General features: G+C 40.4%; 1 protein-coding gene across 2 annotated transcripts in view; it reads left to right on the forward strand.

The window, feature by feature from the left end:
* Window positions 1–19,900, forward strand: part of trim44 (tripartite motif containing 44) — a 45,546-nt gene that overhangs the window by 3,752 nt on the left and 21,894 nt on the right. For both annotated transcript variants that reach the window (XM_020618560.1, XM_020618561.1), the window contains exons 4-5: window positions 6,724–7,020; window positions 13,748–13,770. In XM_020618560.1, the coding sequence (XP_020474216.1) occupies window positions 6,724–7,020; window positions 13,748–13,770 (320 nt within the window). The remainder of the gene's footprint in view (window positions 1–6,723; window positions 7,021–13,747; window positions 13,771–19,900) is intronic.

The raw sequence follows: 19,900 nt of genomic DNA on the forward strand, positions 1-19,900 counted from the left end.
TTTGATTTTGCAATGAATTCTAGGTCTGCCTCTAAGGAAGAAAAATACTGGTACATAATTAGGCCCAGGAGCCTCAGAGAGCCAGACAATGTGATATTGCAGCCCCTGTTATATTTTAAATGCATTGCTGTATTTCACTTGCTTCACTTCCAAGTTCAGATTGCCCATATTCTGATTTGGAGATCATATATGTGTGGTTATTATTTATTATCATGGCTTCAGTGTAAAACAAAAAACCTAGCAATAATGACTTAGGGATTGTATTATCATATTAGTTTTTATAGGTTCCTGTTAAGGTTTTAAAAGAAGCCTTATTTGAACCTGGTTTCAAGTCATAGTAGTCATAGCAAAGCAAAAAGTGAGCCACTAGTCGTTAATTCATTGGCATTAAGCAGTGCAACGGAGGAAATGCAGCGGTCTAGAATTGAGATAGAGAGGGATTAGAAAGAGATTGCCATAAACGCATTAGGTAGTAAACATGAAAGCCAATAATTTCAATCCATATATTAATCACACTGTCCCATTTACAGACCACACATCTTGCCTATTGGGTTTCTGCATAGGAGTGATGGCATCATTGTGTGATTACTGAGTCATGTCGTTTTCAGATTTCAGCTATCATTCTGTTGACTCAGCACTTACGTGCTCAGTCGCGGGTTGTATTTTGTTAGAGAATGTGATTTAGGCATTGTCATGTATAAATCAGGGGAATCCTGAATATACTGCAGCTTTTTTTTAAAACCACTGTCAAACTTGAAAGGTTGACAATGCCTACTTGTATTCGGTCTTGTGCTTAGACTGCAGATACAGTGTATTATACATTGTGTTGAACTGTGAAGGGTACTTTTTTTTTTTTTACCCCTCCATATAAATAAATGAAGTGGACAAAATATTTAAAACACAGTTTATTATCATGAACTTCAATATAACACTTATTTTTATTACAGCCTCAAAAACGACCCTACTAATGACCGGAGGTGGATAGTACCTAAATACATTTACTTAAGTACAATTTTAAAGTATCTCTATTTTACTCAAGTATTTTAATTTTCAGCTACTTCACTACATTTTAGAGACAAAAATTATACCTATAGTCCACTACATTTATTAGATAACTTCAGTTACTACTTACTTTACACTACACAAAATACAGTATAATAATGAGTTAATTGATCCCTAGTGGGAAATTCACACATAGTGACTACTTCTACTTTTGGTACTTTATATGATCTCCAACTTCTACTTTTGGTACTTTAAGTAGAACTTTGGTGCTCATACTTTTGTACTTGAGTAACATTTTGAATTGGATTGAGTGTTTTTACATTGTACCTCTTCCACCAGTGGTAATGAGGTGTTGTTACATCCACTCACACACACACACACACACACACACACACACATCTCTATACTCATGCCACCAGGGTTGACCTCAGTTTTATACTGAAGGCAGTTGTACACTTATTGTGGTGCCTTGTGCAAAAACCAGTTTGCAGGGTAGTTATTGAGAGATGTTTGTTATATGTCAGTCATATGAAGCAAATACAGGAAAACAGGGCCACAGGATGAAATAATGATCATAACCTTATTCCATTTCTGGAAGCAGGGTTACTGGTGTATTTCACTCACGGCCACCTTCCTCCTAATGTCACCCCAGCCTCAAAATCTGCAAACTGAATTTTCATGACAAGTCATCCTTGAAAGTGGTGGCTGTATTTCTGTTACTAATGCCACAGTGGGGCATGTTCTGCCACTGAAGATGAAACCTGACCACCGATAGTTACGTGTTGTGCTTTGAGAAATGTAATAGTGAGAAGCAGCATCTTGGATGTACAATATTGTGTGTCTCAACTATTTGACAGTGGCTGCACCGGCTCTCTCAACCACCAAGGCAGCTCCTGTTCTGCCTTTTGCTCTGCTTCTATAACTGCGTCTGAACCTGTCGGAGAGTACTGGCACGCAGGAGCATTGCTCAGTACCTGCAGAGATGTGACCCAAGCACAGTGGCATAATGGAAGAGGTTAATTTGACTGGCCTCTGAGTGGTAACACTTTTTTTTCTCTGGCAGCCGGCACCCCACCCCGAGTTCATGCCTATTAGCATATTGAAATATCAATGCTGCCCCAAGGACTTCCTGGACATTTAGTCTTGTGCTGTTCACTGTAGAGGTGGAAACCACTTACCTGCTCCTTCACAGGGCGCTGCGTTAGAGACCATTATGTGGATTTATTGGAATGTCTTGTCTGCACTCTCAAATGTCAGCATTTCTTAATATGCATGACAGGCAACCATCAGGGACTTCTCCTGATGAGGAAAGTTGTGTGTTTGTGTGAGAGACAGAGAGGCAAACGGAAATCGGTGGAGGTTCAATTGCATTGTATTTACATCCTAAAAGACTTCATAGAGGAGCAGGTGTGTCTGCGAGGAGGCGAGGGGTGGATGAAAGATTTAACCCTTAGCTGCTGTTTGCTTATTAAATCTGTTCTGCTTAATTAAGTACATTGCTGCAGGTGTGGGGATTATTATTATGTGGGGCTCAGAGCCGTTATCTCCACTGGGGAATGGAATATAATGCAAAACACAGTGATGAAGCTGCGTACATATTAATGGAGGACCAGAAGCATAACGTAACATGAGTGGCATAGACAGCTGTCTGTCACTCAGCCAGTCGGCTAGCCTTACCTAACGTCAGAGAGCTGGAAAAGACTGGTGAAACAGGTTACTGTTTGAGACTAATGCAGCAGGTAGTCGGCATATTTCTCATGTTCTCATGTTTTATTTACTCACTCTCTGGGGCACATGCTGTTTGCATGAAGAAGAGGCCAGTATCTTGAAGCGGCATGGCAACATTAGCCAGTTACAAATATGTATGTGTGTGCAGTGGCTACATCCTTTTTCCCTGCCTCATAAAATCTACAAGAGCAGTAGACACATTAAAGCTGTCTTAGGAAGCCAAGGCTGACGAACAGACGGGAGAGGCATGAAAAGACTTGGCTGTTGTTGTTGGATTTATTCATCCAGCTTTTTGTTGTCCTCATCTACCGCATCCCTTTTTTCCCCCTCACCTTCTTTTCCTCTCTCTACCTGCTCTCCTATTGCTCTTCAAGGCTGTCGTTCACTTTTTATCTCCACTCACAGTAATTTTAATTGAATACACTGTATCATTCCCCAGAAAGTTGCTTGGCTGACATTGCCTTATTCTCAAAACCAGAAAAGCGGTGCTCTGTATTGAAACTCTGTTATAAAACCAAAGAACCTCTGTCTCATTTTTTCCTTTCTTTGTTTAAATTTCTCTTACTTCCTCATGACATATTACTTTGCATGACCTTTGGAGACCCGGTGTTGCTCAGATTGACTTTGTAGTTTTGTGTTAAATTAGAGATTCTAATTTCTGAAAGAGATAAGAGAGCATAGTAGAGAGCAGTGTTCACTTGGAACAGGGCCACTGTTGCCAAGGGCAAGGACAGTTCAAATCCATTTACTCCTAATGTTCTATTAATGCTTTTTAGGCCATTTTTTAAAGGGCATCGCACAAAACAGGGCACTGAATAAGCAGCAGAACCAGCTCTGATTTGGTATTGAGAACATGCAAAGAAAGCTAACCATCTGAATTATTCCCTTAAGAAGGATTTACGGTACATTCCTTTACAAAGCAGCGACATGCACCGCTGTATGAACCAGTAAATCCTAGATGTCTTGGACATCATGTCATTTCAAATAACATGTGCTTTATTTTTCTTGAAACTTTGGGAGCTAACTAGAAACTAAAATGCTTTTGTCCAGAGAAAGCAGATGTGATGATGGAATGTCTGTGCAGCTGAAAAGGTTCAGATGAATAAAAGCTGAGGTTACTTTGATATTTGTGTCAGGTGTTTTTGTCTTACCTTGGATTTCCATTTTAGTGTATTCTGATGTCTCACCAGAGTAAAGCAGTGATCTGTTTTCAGGGTTTTGGTTCTTCTTCTGCAGCAACACTGTGTAACTCAACCTTCTTTGTAGCCACTCAGTACACTGGTGTGTGAAGTTTGTTATTTGTGTTGCTACTTTGTAATAACTTGAAGTGTTTCTTATTTTTTAGAAAACAATAGATCCTAGCTTTCTGAAGAAACATCTTCATTCGTATGGAGTTGTTTTTCTTCCTCTCTGAGTTTCATTTTCCATAAAGCAAAGGAATTAAATAACCATTCTGGTCAACTGGCCTGACTTTAGATTGCATGAGGTCTGAACTGACATAGGTCTTTTCAGTTTTTCATTTGTTTGCATTAACATCCTTTGAATTTCTCAGTGAAGATTCTATAGTAATGACACAAAGCATGTTAGAAACGTGAATGAAAAAGAATTTGGCCATTATAATCCACTTTCCTAATGTTCTACCTTTGCTTAAAAAGAACTGAGTTGTCTTAACCTGCTGGCCTCATGTCCTACCTCTGCCTGTACTCTCACTCTCATTCCTCGTCCTTACTCCAACTCTGCCCTTGTAAGCAGTGTGCTGCGGTCTTTCCCAAGGCCTCATTTTGTGGCCTCGGCTTGCGGCAATGCAAATGAAGATTAGCATGTATGCTCCTTCCTTGGCCAATTCTGAAAAACTTTGTCGCTAAGTGAAAGGTCCAAACACAAAGACACTGACAGGGGATCACAGCTCCCATCAGTGAAGCCACAGGGAGATGATGGGGGGCAGGAGGTCACGGAGATGTCGAGATGTGATGGACTGTGTCAGATTGATGACAGATAAGATACTGAAGAGGACAGGTTTTATGTTTCAGTTCTGTCCACCCTATTTGTGCTTTAACTTTGCTTTTGGGTACCATTGTTGTTCTTTATGATTTATGTTAACCGCCTTCTTTCTATTGTCTGAAATTTGCTGTGACCATAAAGGAACAAAATATGCAGATACAGATTTTCTTTTGATTAACAGGTGTGTACTGAGTTGTTTTTTTTATTTCTTACTTTAAAAGTTAGATTGTCTCACTTTGGCACAGATAGACTAGCCATTTAAGGAAATATTCTCACTAAAGTTTGGCCCTTCATGAGTATTTATGATGACAGCTGAATGCTGAAGCTATGGCTGACATGGAATCTGCTGATGAAGTAAGTACTGCTGCTGCTTGTTGTTAATGAATTTATAGATGCCAGTAGTTTGGCCAACTACTAATAAAAGCAAATGCCTAGCATATGTCAAAACTATTAGAAATAAAAGTTTGACAGGGTCAGTTAGATTTGGGGGAATTGGACTTGACTATTGAATTTGTTGATATTTGTTCACAGGCAACTTGGAGCAAGACGTCAGAGGATTAAAAACACGAGGAGCAGCTTAAACATTCTGCCTTGTCATTTCCTAATGTGTTTTTGAATGTTAAGGGCTGACTTTTAAAATGATGAGTCTTCAGCCTCTATTGCACTTTAGTAAAGATTTATTATATTTGAGCATTTCCTTTTATTGCTTTTGGGTTTTAAAGTATAAGAACTTCATTTCAGAGACAGAAAGATACAGTTGATTTGGAAAATGCTTTTTCATTCTTTCCAGTCTGCTACATTTACAGATATATTTCATTTGCATATCTGTAAGTAATGGAACATGTTGCTAGTCCAAATCATTTGTAGTCTGCTGTTCCTCATCTGTCAGACATTTATTTAGGGCATTGACTTTAGTGAAGCAAAATGAGAAAAGGACTCTCCGCTTTCCAATTAGATGTCAACTAATTCTCTGTCTGAATGAGAATGAATGACATGCAGGCTCTTCTCTGCTCATACAAAGAAAGTAAATTAAAAATGTTACTTCTTCTGCCTGGTTTAATAAGCAGTTTGGAGAGTCTGATTGCTTGTGCAGAAATGGCAAATAAATGATAAAACTTTGGGCCCTCAGGGGCCGGGGCTCTGCCACCTTTAGTAAAGACAGACGATTCCTTGCTTCACTGGAGAGAGGGAAGCTGAGGGGAAACAGATGGAAAGGAAGAGAGTGAAGTTCATCTTAAGGGAAAAGCAGAATGCAATGGCTTATATTCATAGATTGAAGCGATTGTAACAAATTCAGGAGTAGAGAATATGACAAGGGACTTTGGGGTGTTTTATCTTATAACAGTATATGCACTGGAAGTGGAGCATCTCAGTGGGAAGAACTGTAGAAAGTCATCTGTTTATTGAGGGGTTGTAATGTAATGAATCATAGCTAAAGAGATCCTCATCAAGAGACATGGAACAGAATTGAAAAGGTATCTCAGTGAGCAGTTCATTTGCCCTGAAAGCCAAGCAGATGGCTTGCTGTGGTAGAAGGAGTCTCCGATTTCTCTGTCTACAGCTGGGACGAGGTAGTTTTCCTCCTGGGATCTCCTTCATGGTATCAGTTAACTACTGCATGATAGAGACCAGTGGGCATAAAAATAATATTCACTTGTGAAAGTAAAAGACAGAGATTTCCGTCTCCCCTAGTATACTGTGGTCATTCCATATGCATCTCTATGTTTTAACACTGGATATTCAGATATTCACTTCTTACAAGTGCAGTTTTATTGTCATCTCATCTTGACTTTTCTGAAATTAATGTCTGTCTGTGTTTTTCTGTTTTATGAGTTATTCTCAGTGATTCATACACACACTGTATTCAGCCCTATTTGAAATGGCAGCCCATTGTCTGTTTCCATCTTCATAAGTTATGGACTTGAATCTAAAATCTCTGCTTAAATTCACCCTCTTCTTCTCTGTCTCCTGTAACTGATCTGCATATCCTAGATGTCTACAGAAGAGTTGGAGGCCTATGTGAACAGCCAGTTTGATGAGCTCCGAAAATTGGTGCGTCTGGAGGAGAAGCGGACCCTTCCCTTGGTAGCCCTCAAAGAGGCTTTCCTGACAGCGTCCGCCGCTGAGAAGATCACAGAAATCACTGTCCAGACTGAGCGGCTGCAGGAGGAGATGGCCAACATCACACACCAGCTGTACCTGCTGGAACAAGCTGAGGCACAGGCAATTGGTCCCCCAGCGATAGCAGAGGTCCTCGCAGCAAAGCCCGGAGTAGCCCACAGAGTCCTGGTGAGAAGAATTTCACTCCTTGCTTACTGTCCTTATGCTTCTTAAACTGTTAATACACAATGCATACACTACACAGATCTGATGTAGTGTTAAACTTGCTCAGTTATGGTCATCTAGTATATAGTAAGTTGCAGTCAGTGTATAAGTTAGGCTTTCTAATTCTCTTTTAATTCATGTGACCAATTATATTGGGAATTGGTTTAAAACTGGGCACCAAGTAACAAATTGGGGGTGACTGTGGTTCAGTAGGTAGAGCAGTCGTCTCCCAACCAGAGGGTTGGAGGTTCAAATCACGGTGCCTGCAGTCCATATGTCAAAGTGTCCTTGGGCAAGATACTGAACCCCCAAGTTGCCCCCAATGGTTAGAGCCATCAGTGTGAGTTGGCGCCGCAGATGGCTGACTCGGTTCTGTACCGGAAACAAATTCCATGTGTGTGTAACATACTTGGCCAAATAAAGGTGATTATCCTGATTATCCTTATCCTAATTTACATCTGCATTTTGGCTTGTTGTGAACCAAAGCTTGTAAGACTTGAAAGCATTTCCGAAAATGAAAGAGAAATAAGAGCAGCAGATCCAGAAGCCATATCTGAGTGAAGCTCACACCCTAAATGACAACATAATGTTGCATCATGCAGTATGTTGTAAGCACTTTGCACTAATAGAAGCAAACAGGGTCAATATTTAATTAATTAAAAACTTCAAACACAGTAGTCTGCTGCCAGAGTTGTTACTAAGGGCAGTCTTGTAAAATGGGGCTGTTATTTCTCTTGTCAATAAACAGTTACAAACAATTTGCGAGCCAGCACAAAGCTGTTTTGTTGCAGATCATGTGTAGCCAACTGTATGGTGCAGGCTGTAAATAGTTATTATCGATGATTTAAATTATAACATAGGACAAACAGCAGTGGCACCTCAAACCTGGCTTCATTTCATAGTGACATAGCCTAACTGAAAAATGCTGTTGCTGCTAAAGACTTGGTGCTAGAGCTAGGCCATGTAGGCATAACTATTATGATTTCTTTTCATATTGATCCATATCAATAATTATCTCAATATATTTAATACTATTAATAAAGAAGGAAACATTCAATATGTTTCTTAGAAGTACACATGGATGTGAACAAGAAAGCTCCACAGGGTCACCCTTATTTGAATTTCATTTAATCCTACATGAATCACAATGTTTGTTATAGTTCTAAACTATCATTTATTTTTAAACCAATAATTTGATACTGATGATGCAGTTTGGATTGAAGTTACCACAACAGTCTTTGGTGCTAGACCTAGCAGTTCAACTTACTTTATACCGGGATAGTGCAATAGTAACGTCAAATTTTTAAATGGATAGTTTTGTTTCTAAAGCTGTTTATCCAGCTTTAAAAATCGGAACCGTTTCCAAATCACAGATGTGGTGTGACCCCTCTTTGCCACAGTGTCATTGTTATATGTGGCCATTTGACTCTCTTCATGGTTGCTCATGTTCACAATTTGAACAACACCTGCACTTTTTTTTTTTTTTTTTTTTTTTTTTTGGCCCTACACATGTCAGCTGCATAACGGAAGTTACGAATGTAACTGTGGTTCTGTGGAATGAAACAGAACCCAGTTGCTGTAGTTTAACAGGGTGATCATGCAGAAGGTTGACCCAGATGCAGAAAAGACACATTTATCCAGAATTACTCCTCAGTGTACTATTATTACTGTGGACACCTGCTAGTGCAAACCGGATATGGTGAACAGGTGCCACCATAGGATAGACTGGCTGCATCTATCTGGGGCTATGTTCATGTAGAGAAATACAGTTTTCCTTTCATACAGTTACCTCTGTGTGATGATACAGGTAGTTAGATGAAAATAAATCCTAAGCTGTTGGCTGATGAAGCACAAGCGTAGCTGTATTTGTCCACTGGATAAAGTATGTGTATCTTATGAACACAGCAGCTGAATACACAGTTCCTGCTCTTTTTAAACACAAGCCCAGTAGCCATGTTATCATCTCATGCCAAAGTCCTGTTCACATCAGAGTTTGTATGTACATACAGTTTATAATTTATTCTTTGCATGCACATGAACATAATGGAAGTGCAGTCCATCTTAAAGCACTTATATCACTTAATATCTGTGTACTTGACTCCTTCATCCTCTCATTTGAACATTGAAGAGGAGGCTTTTAATGTTCATAGGCCCCATATCAAAATATCCCATTGGTCCATTTGTCTCTTGTTATACTGTAGTCACCACAGTCAAGAAGGGAGGCTTGAGTGCCTTGTGCAAATGCTGTGTAGGACCAGGGGGCTGCAGTAACGATGGTAGTTAATGTGCAAATTGCTTTTCTAACTGTGAAATGATTCCATGGTGAGGCAGTGGTTTTCTTGTTAGCTCTCATGTGTTTGCTATTGCCGGGCTAAATATTGGTTAGTGTTTATTGGAGATGTATGGTCATTGGAGAAGTGTTTGTAGGTGTTGTGAGGTACGTATACAGCAACTGTGTATCCTGTTGTGTGTATGTTGATACGCACAATTCAGAGTGAGTTGAGCGAACTGAGATTTAAAGTGAGTGTATATGGGGTTACCAAAACAGCTGCTGGATGAAAGAGATGTATCAAGTCCACTTGCAGCATTTTTTTTGTCAGCTGTATAAGAATTTTTAGATGCACAGATTTTCAGAGAATAAGTGACTCAAACATGAATTCAGAGCCAAAGGTAGTGGCTCTGTTCAAATGAAAGTACATGTGTGTGTGTATACCCCGTTTTCTTTTCAGGTTTTTGTTTTCCTATTCCTTTTGTAAAGCACAATCTAATCCTGTTTGCCAGAGAGCTGCAGTTATAGCCGTCGACACTTTCTGGAAGTACTCTTGTGCCAACTTTTTGCAAAAAAACAGAGACTAGCAGTTTCATAGCCAAGTCAGAAAAACGATTGCTGCTATAAAATAGAAAAAAAAATAGAATTAATGTATGGCCAAGTATGTTACACACACAAGGAATTTGTTTCCAGTACAGAACCAATGGCAACCATTTGCGGCGCCAACTCAGCCGATGGCTCTAACCATCGGGGGCAACGGGGGGGTTCAGTGTCTTACCCAAGGACACTTTGAATGCCACCCACCGCACCACAGTTGCCGCCCCTATGTAAGAATATCAGGCTTGCGCCCTGCAGCCGTATGACGTGGGATGGAGCAACTATGATGTGAAATGTTTTTCACCTGCATAAAACCCATCCTTTAATCTGCTACCCAAAGAATAAACCACATAACCGAGGTGAGCCTTCTTGCTTAAGGTCAAACTAATTACCACTGGTTCTCCCATCTTTCTTTAAATGCAGCTGCAAGAACACAAAGGTGTAGACACATACACACACACACACACACACACACACACACACACACACACACACACACACACGATCCGTATGATGAGATGGAAAAGCTTTCAGAAAATCGACCAAGCAGTGGCAACTACATGGAGGCTATGTTAAGAGACTTTGTCTCAGTCTGAGTTCATTTATTATCACACTGCTCAGCCTCCACATTTTCATTAATAAGTGCAAATAGGTATTAATTTGGACGGTCACACAGTGCGTTTACTTAAAAATTCACTCATCACCATGCATTAATTAAAAACATCGGTGTGTCACTTGGCAGGACGCACAAACACAGAAGGATTGTTTTGCCTTTCAAAGTAGTCATAGTCAGGTGTGTACAGAATGGTGTAGACATATTCTGTAGCTAGAATTTCTAATTATATGTAATAACTTTTAAACAACGGTGGGTAGCATAGACCACTGAACTTCACTTTTTCATTGAGAAATATACACAGTATAAACTTTGCACGTATGCTTCTGCACATGTGCCTTTGTACTTGCAAGTACACTTGTGTCTTCATTGCCTACTTTATTGTGCAGTTGTGCTGGACCACAGCGTCACAGTATGACTAATGAGGTTCTGTAAGGTTCCTTTAGTTTGTGAATTTGTTTAGAAGAGCATCACCACTGTTTAAGTTATAAAGGACTCCTAGCACTGAAGCAAAGCCAAGAACCCTCATTCTCCAGGAAGTCTGCACCAGTGACCCAACCCTGTGTCAGTTGTGACCCAGGTCACAATGAACTGCCCAGTGGCTGATCTCAAACGATGCAGCCTTTTGTCTGGTGGCTTTACCTTTAAATAAGCTCAAGCTCGGTTCTAAGACTTTTTTTTTTAATTCTTTTTTCTTTTCCGGTGCAGTTTGTTTCAGGTTTGCACATTTTTACCATAAATGCATGTTGAGGAATCGTTTTCTTTTTAAACCATTTGAAAACAAACAAAAAACTGATCATTTATCAATAAATGATTATAGTAGCTGATTGTGAACTCCCGTGGGCTTCAGAGGTACACTTTGTACCAGTGAAGTGCTCAGATGTTGATATTGCTTTTAAATCATGAATGGAGCAGCATCAAGGTGCTTCTGTTGACAGACATGAGTCTCAGTTGTTCTTAGTTTTGAGGGACCAGCTTTTACTTGAGCACAATAAATTAATATTTCTAGCCTATGTGAATAATGCAGGAAATGTCGAGTATTAGTATTAGTATTATTCAGCCCTCAAGGTATGATGTTTCTGTATCCTTTTGATGGGTAATTACAATCAGAAAAAGCTATCTAGCTGTCAGCTTGTTTCTAACAGCATATGGCTTTCAGTTTTGTAGGTGGTGGCTCTAAAAAGCTCTTTAATTGGACCAAATGAAAACAAAGCACATAATTGGGCTCTAACAAGCTGCAATATATAAAACAAATTTCAAAGAAATATCATATCTGTACCTAATTCAATATGTACTTAAACAGAATCATTGACAAAATTCAATTAGACGGATATGGGATGCAGCCAGTTAGAATGTGGACAGATACTTGTACAGTACAGCTTTATTCGGTGTTTAACATTTAGCATGCATAGCTCCATCTGACTCCATCTGATCACCAGCAATGTAGACCCTGCTATTATTTATAGCATAGGGTGATTGTAAATGGTCTCTTTAGGGGAATCATTGGTACAGTATTATTGGAAATATGATATATCATGAGTGCTGAACACTGGAACATGCAAATATCATACAGAATATTTTACTCAATAGTCGGATGTCTGATTTTCTTTCACTGAATAGTCCAAACAGGCTTGAACTAGGGAATGTTTTAGGTGTTTTAAAGTTTGCACGTCTAGTTAGTGTGGAGGCAGCCTTACAGGCAGCCAGTGAGAACTTCTTTGGTAAATGTCAGTTTTGCACCCTGACTTCACAAATTGATTTTTTTGATTCTACTGAAGCGTTTGACAAGATAAACCAAGAAAAGTCTCAGCAAGTTCCAGTATTTGAAATTATGTATTTGTCCAGATCTGAAGCTAATTACATTTAGAGCCAGACCTGAGTCAGCGAGGCATACAGCCAGTCAGTGCCCCACAGCCTCCACTCATCAGTTCTCATGTCATCTGCTGTGCTGCCAACAAGCCACTGCCTTCAAGATGCTGTTAGGGCGGAGACTCGCCATCAGCCATCACCGGGCTGTCAGTGAGCGTGTGTCGGGGCTCGTCTTCCCGTTCTGTTGGCTCTAGTCGGGCAGTGTCATTTGCAACTTCTTATCAGACATATTCTCACTTAGAAGCAGCTATAAACAGCAGCTCTTTTAAACTTGAGGTGTTTTGTTTATAGCTTATACTTCTGCATTCTAGCTCTTCTTCTTTCCCTTTCTGAATGGTGAATACAGATACCGCCAACTGCTGGTAGGGGGAGTTACTTCTGTCACCCAGGCACAGAATGTACGTGCTAGTCGGCCACTGGCTACAGTCTGTGTGGTGCGTTCAAGTGCCACTGTTTCAACCCAGCTGGCCCACACAAAGCCAACATGAGGCGATGCAGAGGTCGGTCTTCATCGCTGCTGTTTCTTTCATGTCAGCTTGGGGTGTCTCTGCCCTTATTTACAGTGCCAATATCCCTTTCTGGTGCAACCATCTTAGGGCTGGTAGTCAAGGTTGAGTGTGACAGTACAATCAGTGCTGAGCAGAATATTAAAGATAACAAACGAGGCTGCCTGGTGTTCAAGGTCCTCTTGACTGAAAAAGACCAGCACGGATCATATATTCTAAAATATGAACACATAGTTTGTCTATGGTACATGACGGCAAGTGTGAGACATGCATGCTGGAGCTGTGTGGTAAGCTAAACACTGACTATGCAGGTCTATTTGTAAACTCACAGTTATAATATAAATCTTACTGGTAAGCCTTGTGAATAATACATTAACATCTTGCAGGAACTGACAGAATTTGAAATATACTCCAAATTTGCATTTGGCGCATCAATAAACCTTTTGCTTGAAATGTTTGCATAAGTATCACATAATAGAAGTGAATAAATCACGTCCATCATTTTGACATTGAAAAATCTTTTAAACCCCAATTAAAAATTTAAGCCGAAAAGCCAGCACATGAATGAAGTTTGAGGCTCACTAGGTGCTTTGTTCCAGACTGCTCCTTTAAATGCTCATGAATATACATGAGCACAACTGGTGGATGAAAGTGAAAATTAATTGGTCAGATTTAGAGCCACACCAGCTGTGGGCCAAGTTGTTGTTGATGTAAATTATGTTGTTTACCTTTTATTTGCTTTCATTTGTTTTCTGCAGCACCTGTGCAAAAAATGTAAATATGTTTAATTCTCTCTCTGTGTCTCTCTATCTCTCTCTCCCTCTCTCTCATTTTCAGGACGACGTTGAGGCCAGGCCAAGGTAAGACTGCCTGTATGATTCATGTTCACCTTCTTATCGCAAGATAGTTTAGCGGCGACTAAGGACTCTTCACAACCACCACACTCAGTTTCTTGTGCCATCAGCCACTACGAGACTGGCAAATATTCATCTTGCATAACAAGACGCACCCCCTCCAAGTCTCTTGTCCTCTTACACTTCCACCTTTTACTGACTCTTTCAAACAACGTATATACACAGAACAGAGTCACCTATACAGAGTCACTCCCCCCCCCCCGCTCCCCCCCAAAATCTAGTCGCATGCGAGTCACGTCTGTCAATTAGTAGCTCTCATCTGTGTGTGCCTGCTGGAATCAGAAGAGGTGACAATCCTCCTGGTCCAGGAAGAGGGCTGTGGACGGTAGCTGACAGGCTCTAGCTGGGAGTGTTTGTGTGTACACCTGGTGACCAAACATATTGTAGGGACCAAAACCTGTTTGCATACTCACGATGTGGAGCATCAGCCTATCTTGTGGGGACCAGATGCTGCTCTGCACCACGTAAATCATTTCTTTTTTGAGTGACACTTTGGTTTAAAGTTAGGTTAGGTGAATTCTAGGGAGTTAATGTAACTCAGTGTCCCCATGAGGAATGTCAGAAGACTGTGCGTTTATATCGAGATGACTGGCTTAGGAGGTAGAGTGGGTCATCTCTTAACCTGATAATATCACCGGTGTGTGAGTGTGTACAAATAGGTGAATGGGAAATAATGTAAAGAGCTTTGAGTGTGCTTCAGTGTGCAGAAAAACGCTATATAAGAATAAGACTATATATATATGCATGCATACCTTATACATGTGCACTTGTGCTAAGACAAGCTGTTGTGTCATTTCTCACTGTCTAACGCAGCATATTATTTACATTTCCACTCTCCCAAAGCACGCAGGCATGAGAGAGTGTGAAATTAGTCTGGACAGATATAGTCATATACTTTTTTTTCCTTTCGCCTTTGTCTGTGTCTCTGTCAGACATTTTGATATGGATAGTCCTCTTCCAGTCTCACACTTATTGATCTGTTGTCATGAAAACTTTTCCTCCTCCTTCATCTGAAGAAGGAGCACTTCTAGCACCACCTGCTGTCTTTGCCTCTCCTTTAGCTGTCTCCCTAGGCTTTCGTGTCGAAGTGCTTCTCCCCTCTACAGACTCACACACAGAGATTCAGACGCCTTGAGCAAATGCCAGCATGTCTGCTGATAAAAGAACCTTATTTTCTGGAGGTTGAATACAAGAATAGAGCCTATGTTTAACAAAATCCACTTTTGATTAACAACATGCATATTTTGCCTCTGCGTCTACAGTAAATTGAATTTTTAATTTCACTTTATACTGTTGATTTTGAGCCATAGCCTGCCTGTGGGAAATCTGAAGTTTAATGTGCTTTGCTTTACCAAAAAAAAAATCATTACCAGTACTGGCACACAGTGCCAACATGTAATATGTTACTGATTTGTCAGCCAGTATTTTGACCCTTAAGCTCTGGAGCATATGGCAGCATGCTTAGACCCAAGGGTGAGATGGAGCTAATCGTTTGCTCTTGATCAAGGGCAAACTAGCTAGCTGGAAAGACACACACACACGCACACATCCTGATATAATTACTCCCAAACTCCCTCATATTGCCCTAGAATACAGTGAGTGCAGAGTCTACTGTGGCTAGTTGAAAATGAAACATATTTTGGAGAGAAATCCTAGAGGAAGAGAAGGTTTGGAAAAAATCAAGGAAGGTATTTTCTGGACAGCTTCAAGTTCAGCACGGTGGTTGAGCAATAGAGATTGGACATCTTAAGTTTTGAAGGTGAAGCAAAGAGTGGGGTAAACAGGAAAAAGAGAACTGAAGTGAAACTGGTGGAGGAAGAATGAAGGAGCAGGAGAAGAGAGATTTTGTAGGATTAAGTGAGGAGTGGATGTTTAGGGTTATGTGCAATGGGATCTAGACAGCAAATTGATTATGGAGCAGAAACACTAATCTGCTGTCTGAGCCCCATATCGCTGCCGTAGCCAGAGCATCCCCACGGGGCCACAATCCTGCACCCATTCACATCTTTCCTGGACTTCTTCATCAATACAATTCCCCGCCTCTCCTCAAGCCTCTTAACATACTGTAGGTACTCCATCCCTGCCAAGATTTGTCCTCGTCTGAATATAAATCTTGCTTTAGTCCCCCCAGCTCAGCCGTTGCACTGCTGCCTCTACTGTGATGCACTGCAAATTTCACTTTCATTCCACAGCTTTCACCCCCTCATCTCCCTTGCAGCCTGTGTCTCCTTACGTCTTTTATACACATGCTTATAGTTGCCTTGTGTGTGTTTGGCTATTTATTTAAGCATGTACCACATGAATACTTCTAAATGGCATATTGGAACATATTTATTATCTACATTTAATCTAGTTGTTGCAGCCTCTTTGAAAAATGTATATGTGTGTGTTTGTGTGTGTATGTATGTCTACATTGTGTTGACCTTTAGGCCATGGTTGTGAGAACATTTTTATACCCAGTTCAAACTACACGATTTAAGCCCAATAACAGCATTGAAATGGACAAATGGCATTGGGCATGACAGTCGATTGTTTTATCTTATATAGTGTGTCATAGTTAATGACAGCTGATGCTGCATCTGGGACGTTTCACATCATCCCGATGCAGAGTTTAGCATGTCACAGTTTTAAGTTTCCTAACTTCTACGACGCTTTAGAGCGATGCTGGCCAACAGAAGCACAGATCACTAGTCTGTTCACAATATCTTTGGCATGTTGGACTGAACCATATTTATTAAATATCACAGTCATACAGCTAACATTAGCATACTGACTTTCACAGTAAACCATGTGAAGTAGCTACCCTGTCAGTGTGTGCAAGCTATTTTTCAGTTTTACTACCAATAAAACACAGATTTTTTTTATTTATTTTTTTTTACTGCTACCTCAAGTTCTCTGTGAAGGATAGACAACACACAGGCTCCCCTCTTCATGCGACCCACAGACAGGTTCACAGACTTTGAACACAAGCAGTCGGTATCACACACGCACCACATAGGCTATTTTGTGTTTACATTCTCTTAGTCCCTGGCTCCTCCAAGCTGTGAACAACAGCAGGCTGTGATTTGTTGGGTACCAACTCGTAGTCTGTCATATCCCTCGTTCAAGAGTGTATGACTATAATCATGTAATCTGACATCGCGGCCATTGTATCAGACAGAAAGGCAGGCTTTAGCCAAACGTTACAATTTCAAAGGACTCTATCAGGGTGAAGACTTGGTTTTAGGGTTAATGATAGAATTTGGTTACAGTTAGTTGTGATGGGTAGGGTAAAGGTCTAGGGAATGCATTATATCAGTGAGTGTCCTCACAAATATAGTAGGATTTGATTTTGCAGTCTGAGTTCTCAGTGTTCACATTGGGCCGAGATACATCAGGAGTCACCATGGCTGCTGATCAGTATAGGAGAGCATCCACAAATGTCTGCAAACACACACAAACGACGGATGTGGAAGAAGGGCTTATTGCTGCACTACTGGTTTAATTCCACAAGCCACTTTAATGTGGTCGCTTGAGAAATGGTGTTAAGTCAGAAATAGATGCAAAGATAGTGAGGCAGTCAATAAGAGAAAAAGAGACACACATAAAGGAATTCCACTCACTAGACTTAAATGTGCTGTGCTTTTGGGTCCTTGGAAGGGTTAGTTTTAGTAGACATGTGGCAGAGTTTCTCTGACTTTTGGATTCTACAACTAAAGGTTTTTAGCTTGGGAGTCGATGTTTAGCCTGAAATACTCAAGTGAGTATTCCAGTCATTTCATCCTTAGCTCTGTGGTTTTAACGACAGTAGGAGTGATCAGTTACAGTTCAAAGCCAGTTGTTGTTTTCTAATTCACAAAGTTGGCCAATACACAGCACCTCAGATTAGGGATTGAGTTTGATTGCATTATATTGAGTTCAGTTCCAAATACACTTATCAAAGGGAGAGCAGTGGGTCAAAATCACTCGGTGTCTCACTTAGTGAAGGTGAACATCCACATGAACACACAAACACAGGAAACGGGGGCTGACAGGGAAGACAAGCAGGTACTTTGTGGTCACAGCTTATGTATCTGCCTGAGGTTGTTGTCCTTCACTGGGTCAAATAGAAGGTTTGTATGAAGCAGGGGGGTGTCGAGCGAGCGTGACAAGAGGGCACAGGGCAGACCTCAGAGATGACGGTATGCATATAGGGAGCTGCATTCCCTGTAATGAAACATTTACACTGTCTGCTACAAATGCAGCCACTAAGGCCCTCTTCCCTTTGTGCCATTGTGTTAATGTCTCTGTGTGTACATGTCTGCATAACTTTGTAAGGACAGTTTAGTTTATCCTCACACTTTCAAAGGGTTGTTTGAGGGTTAAGACTTGGTTAAGGTCTTAAGGTTGGGATTAGGTTTAGGTTAGGGTAAGTAGCTAGGGAATGCATTTTGTTAATGAGTGCCCTCACAAATATGGTAAGACACAACTGTCTGTCGTATCCCTGCAATGTCTCTCTTTCTTGCACTATCTGTCTCTCTCCTTGTCTTTTCTCACCATTGGCCATAACCATTCCACAAGGGTGGATCTGAGGTCCCAAAGGAATGCAAAGCAAACACATGCCAAACTGACAAACAGAGACATGCAGCTAGATGATAAGGGAGTAGAAGAATGCATAATTCATGCCACATTCTCAATGTTCCTCCAGTTTTTTAAGATGTCATTCATTTATGTTTGTGTGTATGTGCATGTCTGCTTGTGGGCACATGGATGCTGTTGACATTAACATGACTCACATGTAACAGTTTTTGGAAGTGTGGGGAGAGCGGTGTCAAAGGAGGTAAAATAAGCAGGTAAGTGCGTGTGTGTGTGTGTGTGTGTGCGTGCACATGCACTGCGTTTAGGTTTGTATTTTGTGATGACTAATGGCAGTTATTTGTTTCTCCTGAAACTTTTCCTGAATACAAATAAGGTAATTTACCTATAAAAATGCCTCTGATTCAGAGTTGGGGGTTGTTTTAGTGCTACCCATCTATTTTACTTTGGCATGTGGGGGCCTCTAGATTTCATCTGAACCTTCCACAACAGTAGCATAGTTCAAAGAGCAAGTTGGGAAATAGAAGATGTCTAATTGAATATCCTGTCGAAGTGGCGAGTATGAGTCGTGACTGTACCGCCTGTCAGAATGCAAAACAAGAGCAGATGGGTAGGAATGTATTTCTGTGGAACCAACACGACAGGTATGAATGTGTTTTAATACTCCTTTTGATATTGGATTTGACTGGAGTGTGGATAAGTTTGCTGTAGTTCAGAATTTAAAATTTCACAGCAGCTATAGGCTCTGCTACTGGATTTTTCACTTCTATTCATTTCCTGCAGTATGGACCTTTGCAGGCTTGGGAGATAGTGTATAGAGCTTTAAGTGTACTTCTACAGTAGTATTGATCAGCTGTATAGATAAACACTGTATAAGAGCTTTGGCAAATGCTGTGCTGGTTGTGTGTGATGTCAGAAAGCAGAAAGTCAGCATTAAGTGTCTGTGTGTCTTTCAAGGCTATAGTGCAGCAGAATCAGGTTACAGCTGTGTTTGTGTTGACTCTCCGAGCCTGTTGTGCCTATGAATAATGGATTGTTAATCCATGTGTGTAAAAAAAAAAAAAAAAAAAAAAAACACTTTTATGCCGCAGTTTTCTTTGCCTTTCCACTGCTGTTTTTTGTTGCATGTGTACAGAAGTGCGTTTGTGCTCACACTTAATATTGCAGTCTTTGCGTGTGTTCTTGTGTGTTTGTGTGTGCTGAAGTGCTTTTCTTCAGTATAAGCAGCATGACATAGCTTGGCAAAAGGACTGATTGTCAGTTTTGTTCTGCTAACAATGAAACACTGGTAAAAAAAAAATTTAAAAAGAATTTAACAAGAAGCACCACAAGGTGTTTTAAATATTTATATTTGTTGAACTAGATGCAGTTTATACCCAAAAATTACAAAACCAAGTAGATTAACAACCCAGCATGCAACACTAATAGATAATATACTTACCAATGTTATTGACAGCAAAATGACAAGTGGATTACTTATAAATGATATTAGTGATCATCTACCAGTATTTGTGGTTTATGA

The sequence above is a fragment of the Monopterus albus genome, unplaced genomic scaffold (assembly GCF_001952655.1).
Source record: "Monopterus albus unplaced genomic scaffold, M_albus_1.0 scaffold207.1, whole genome shotgun sequence".
Classification (NCBI taxonomy): Eukaryota; Metazoa; Chordata; class Actinopteri; order Synbranchiformes; family Synbranchidae; genus Monopterus; species Monopterus albus.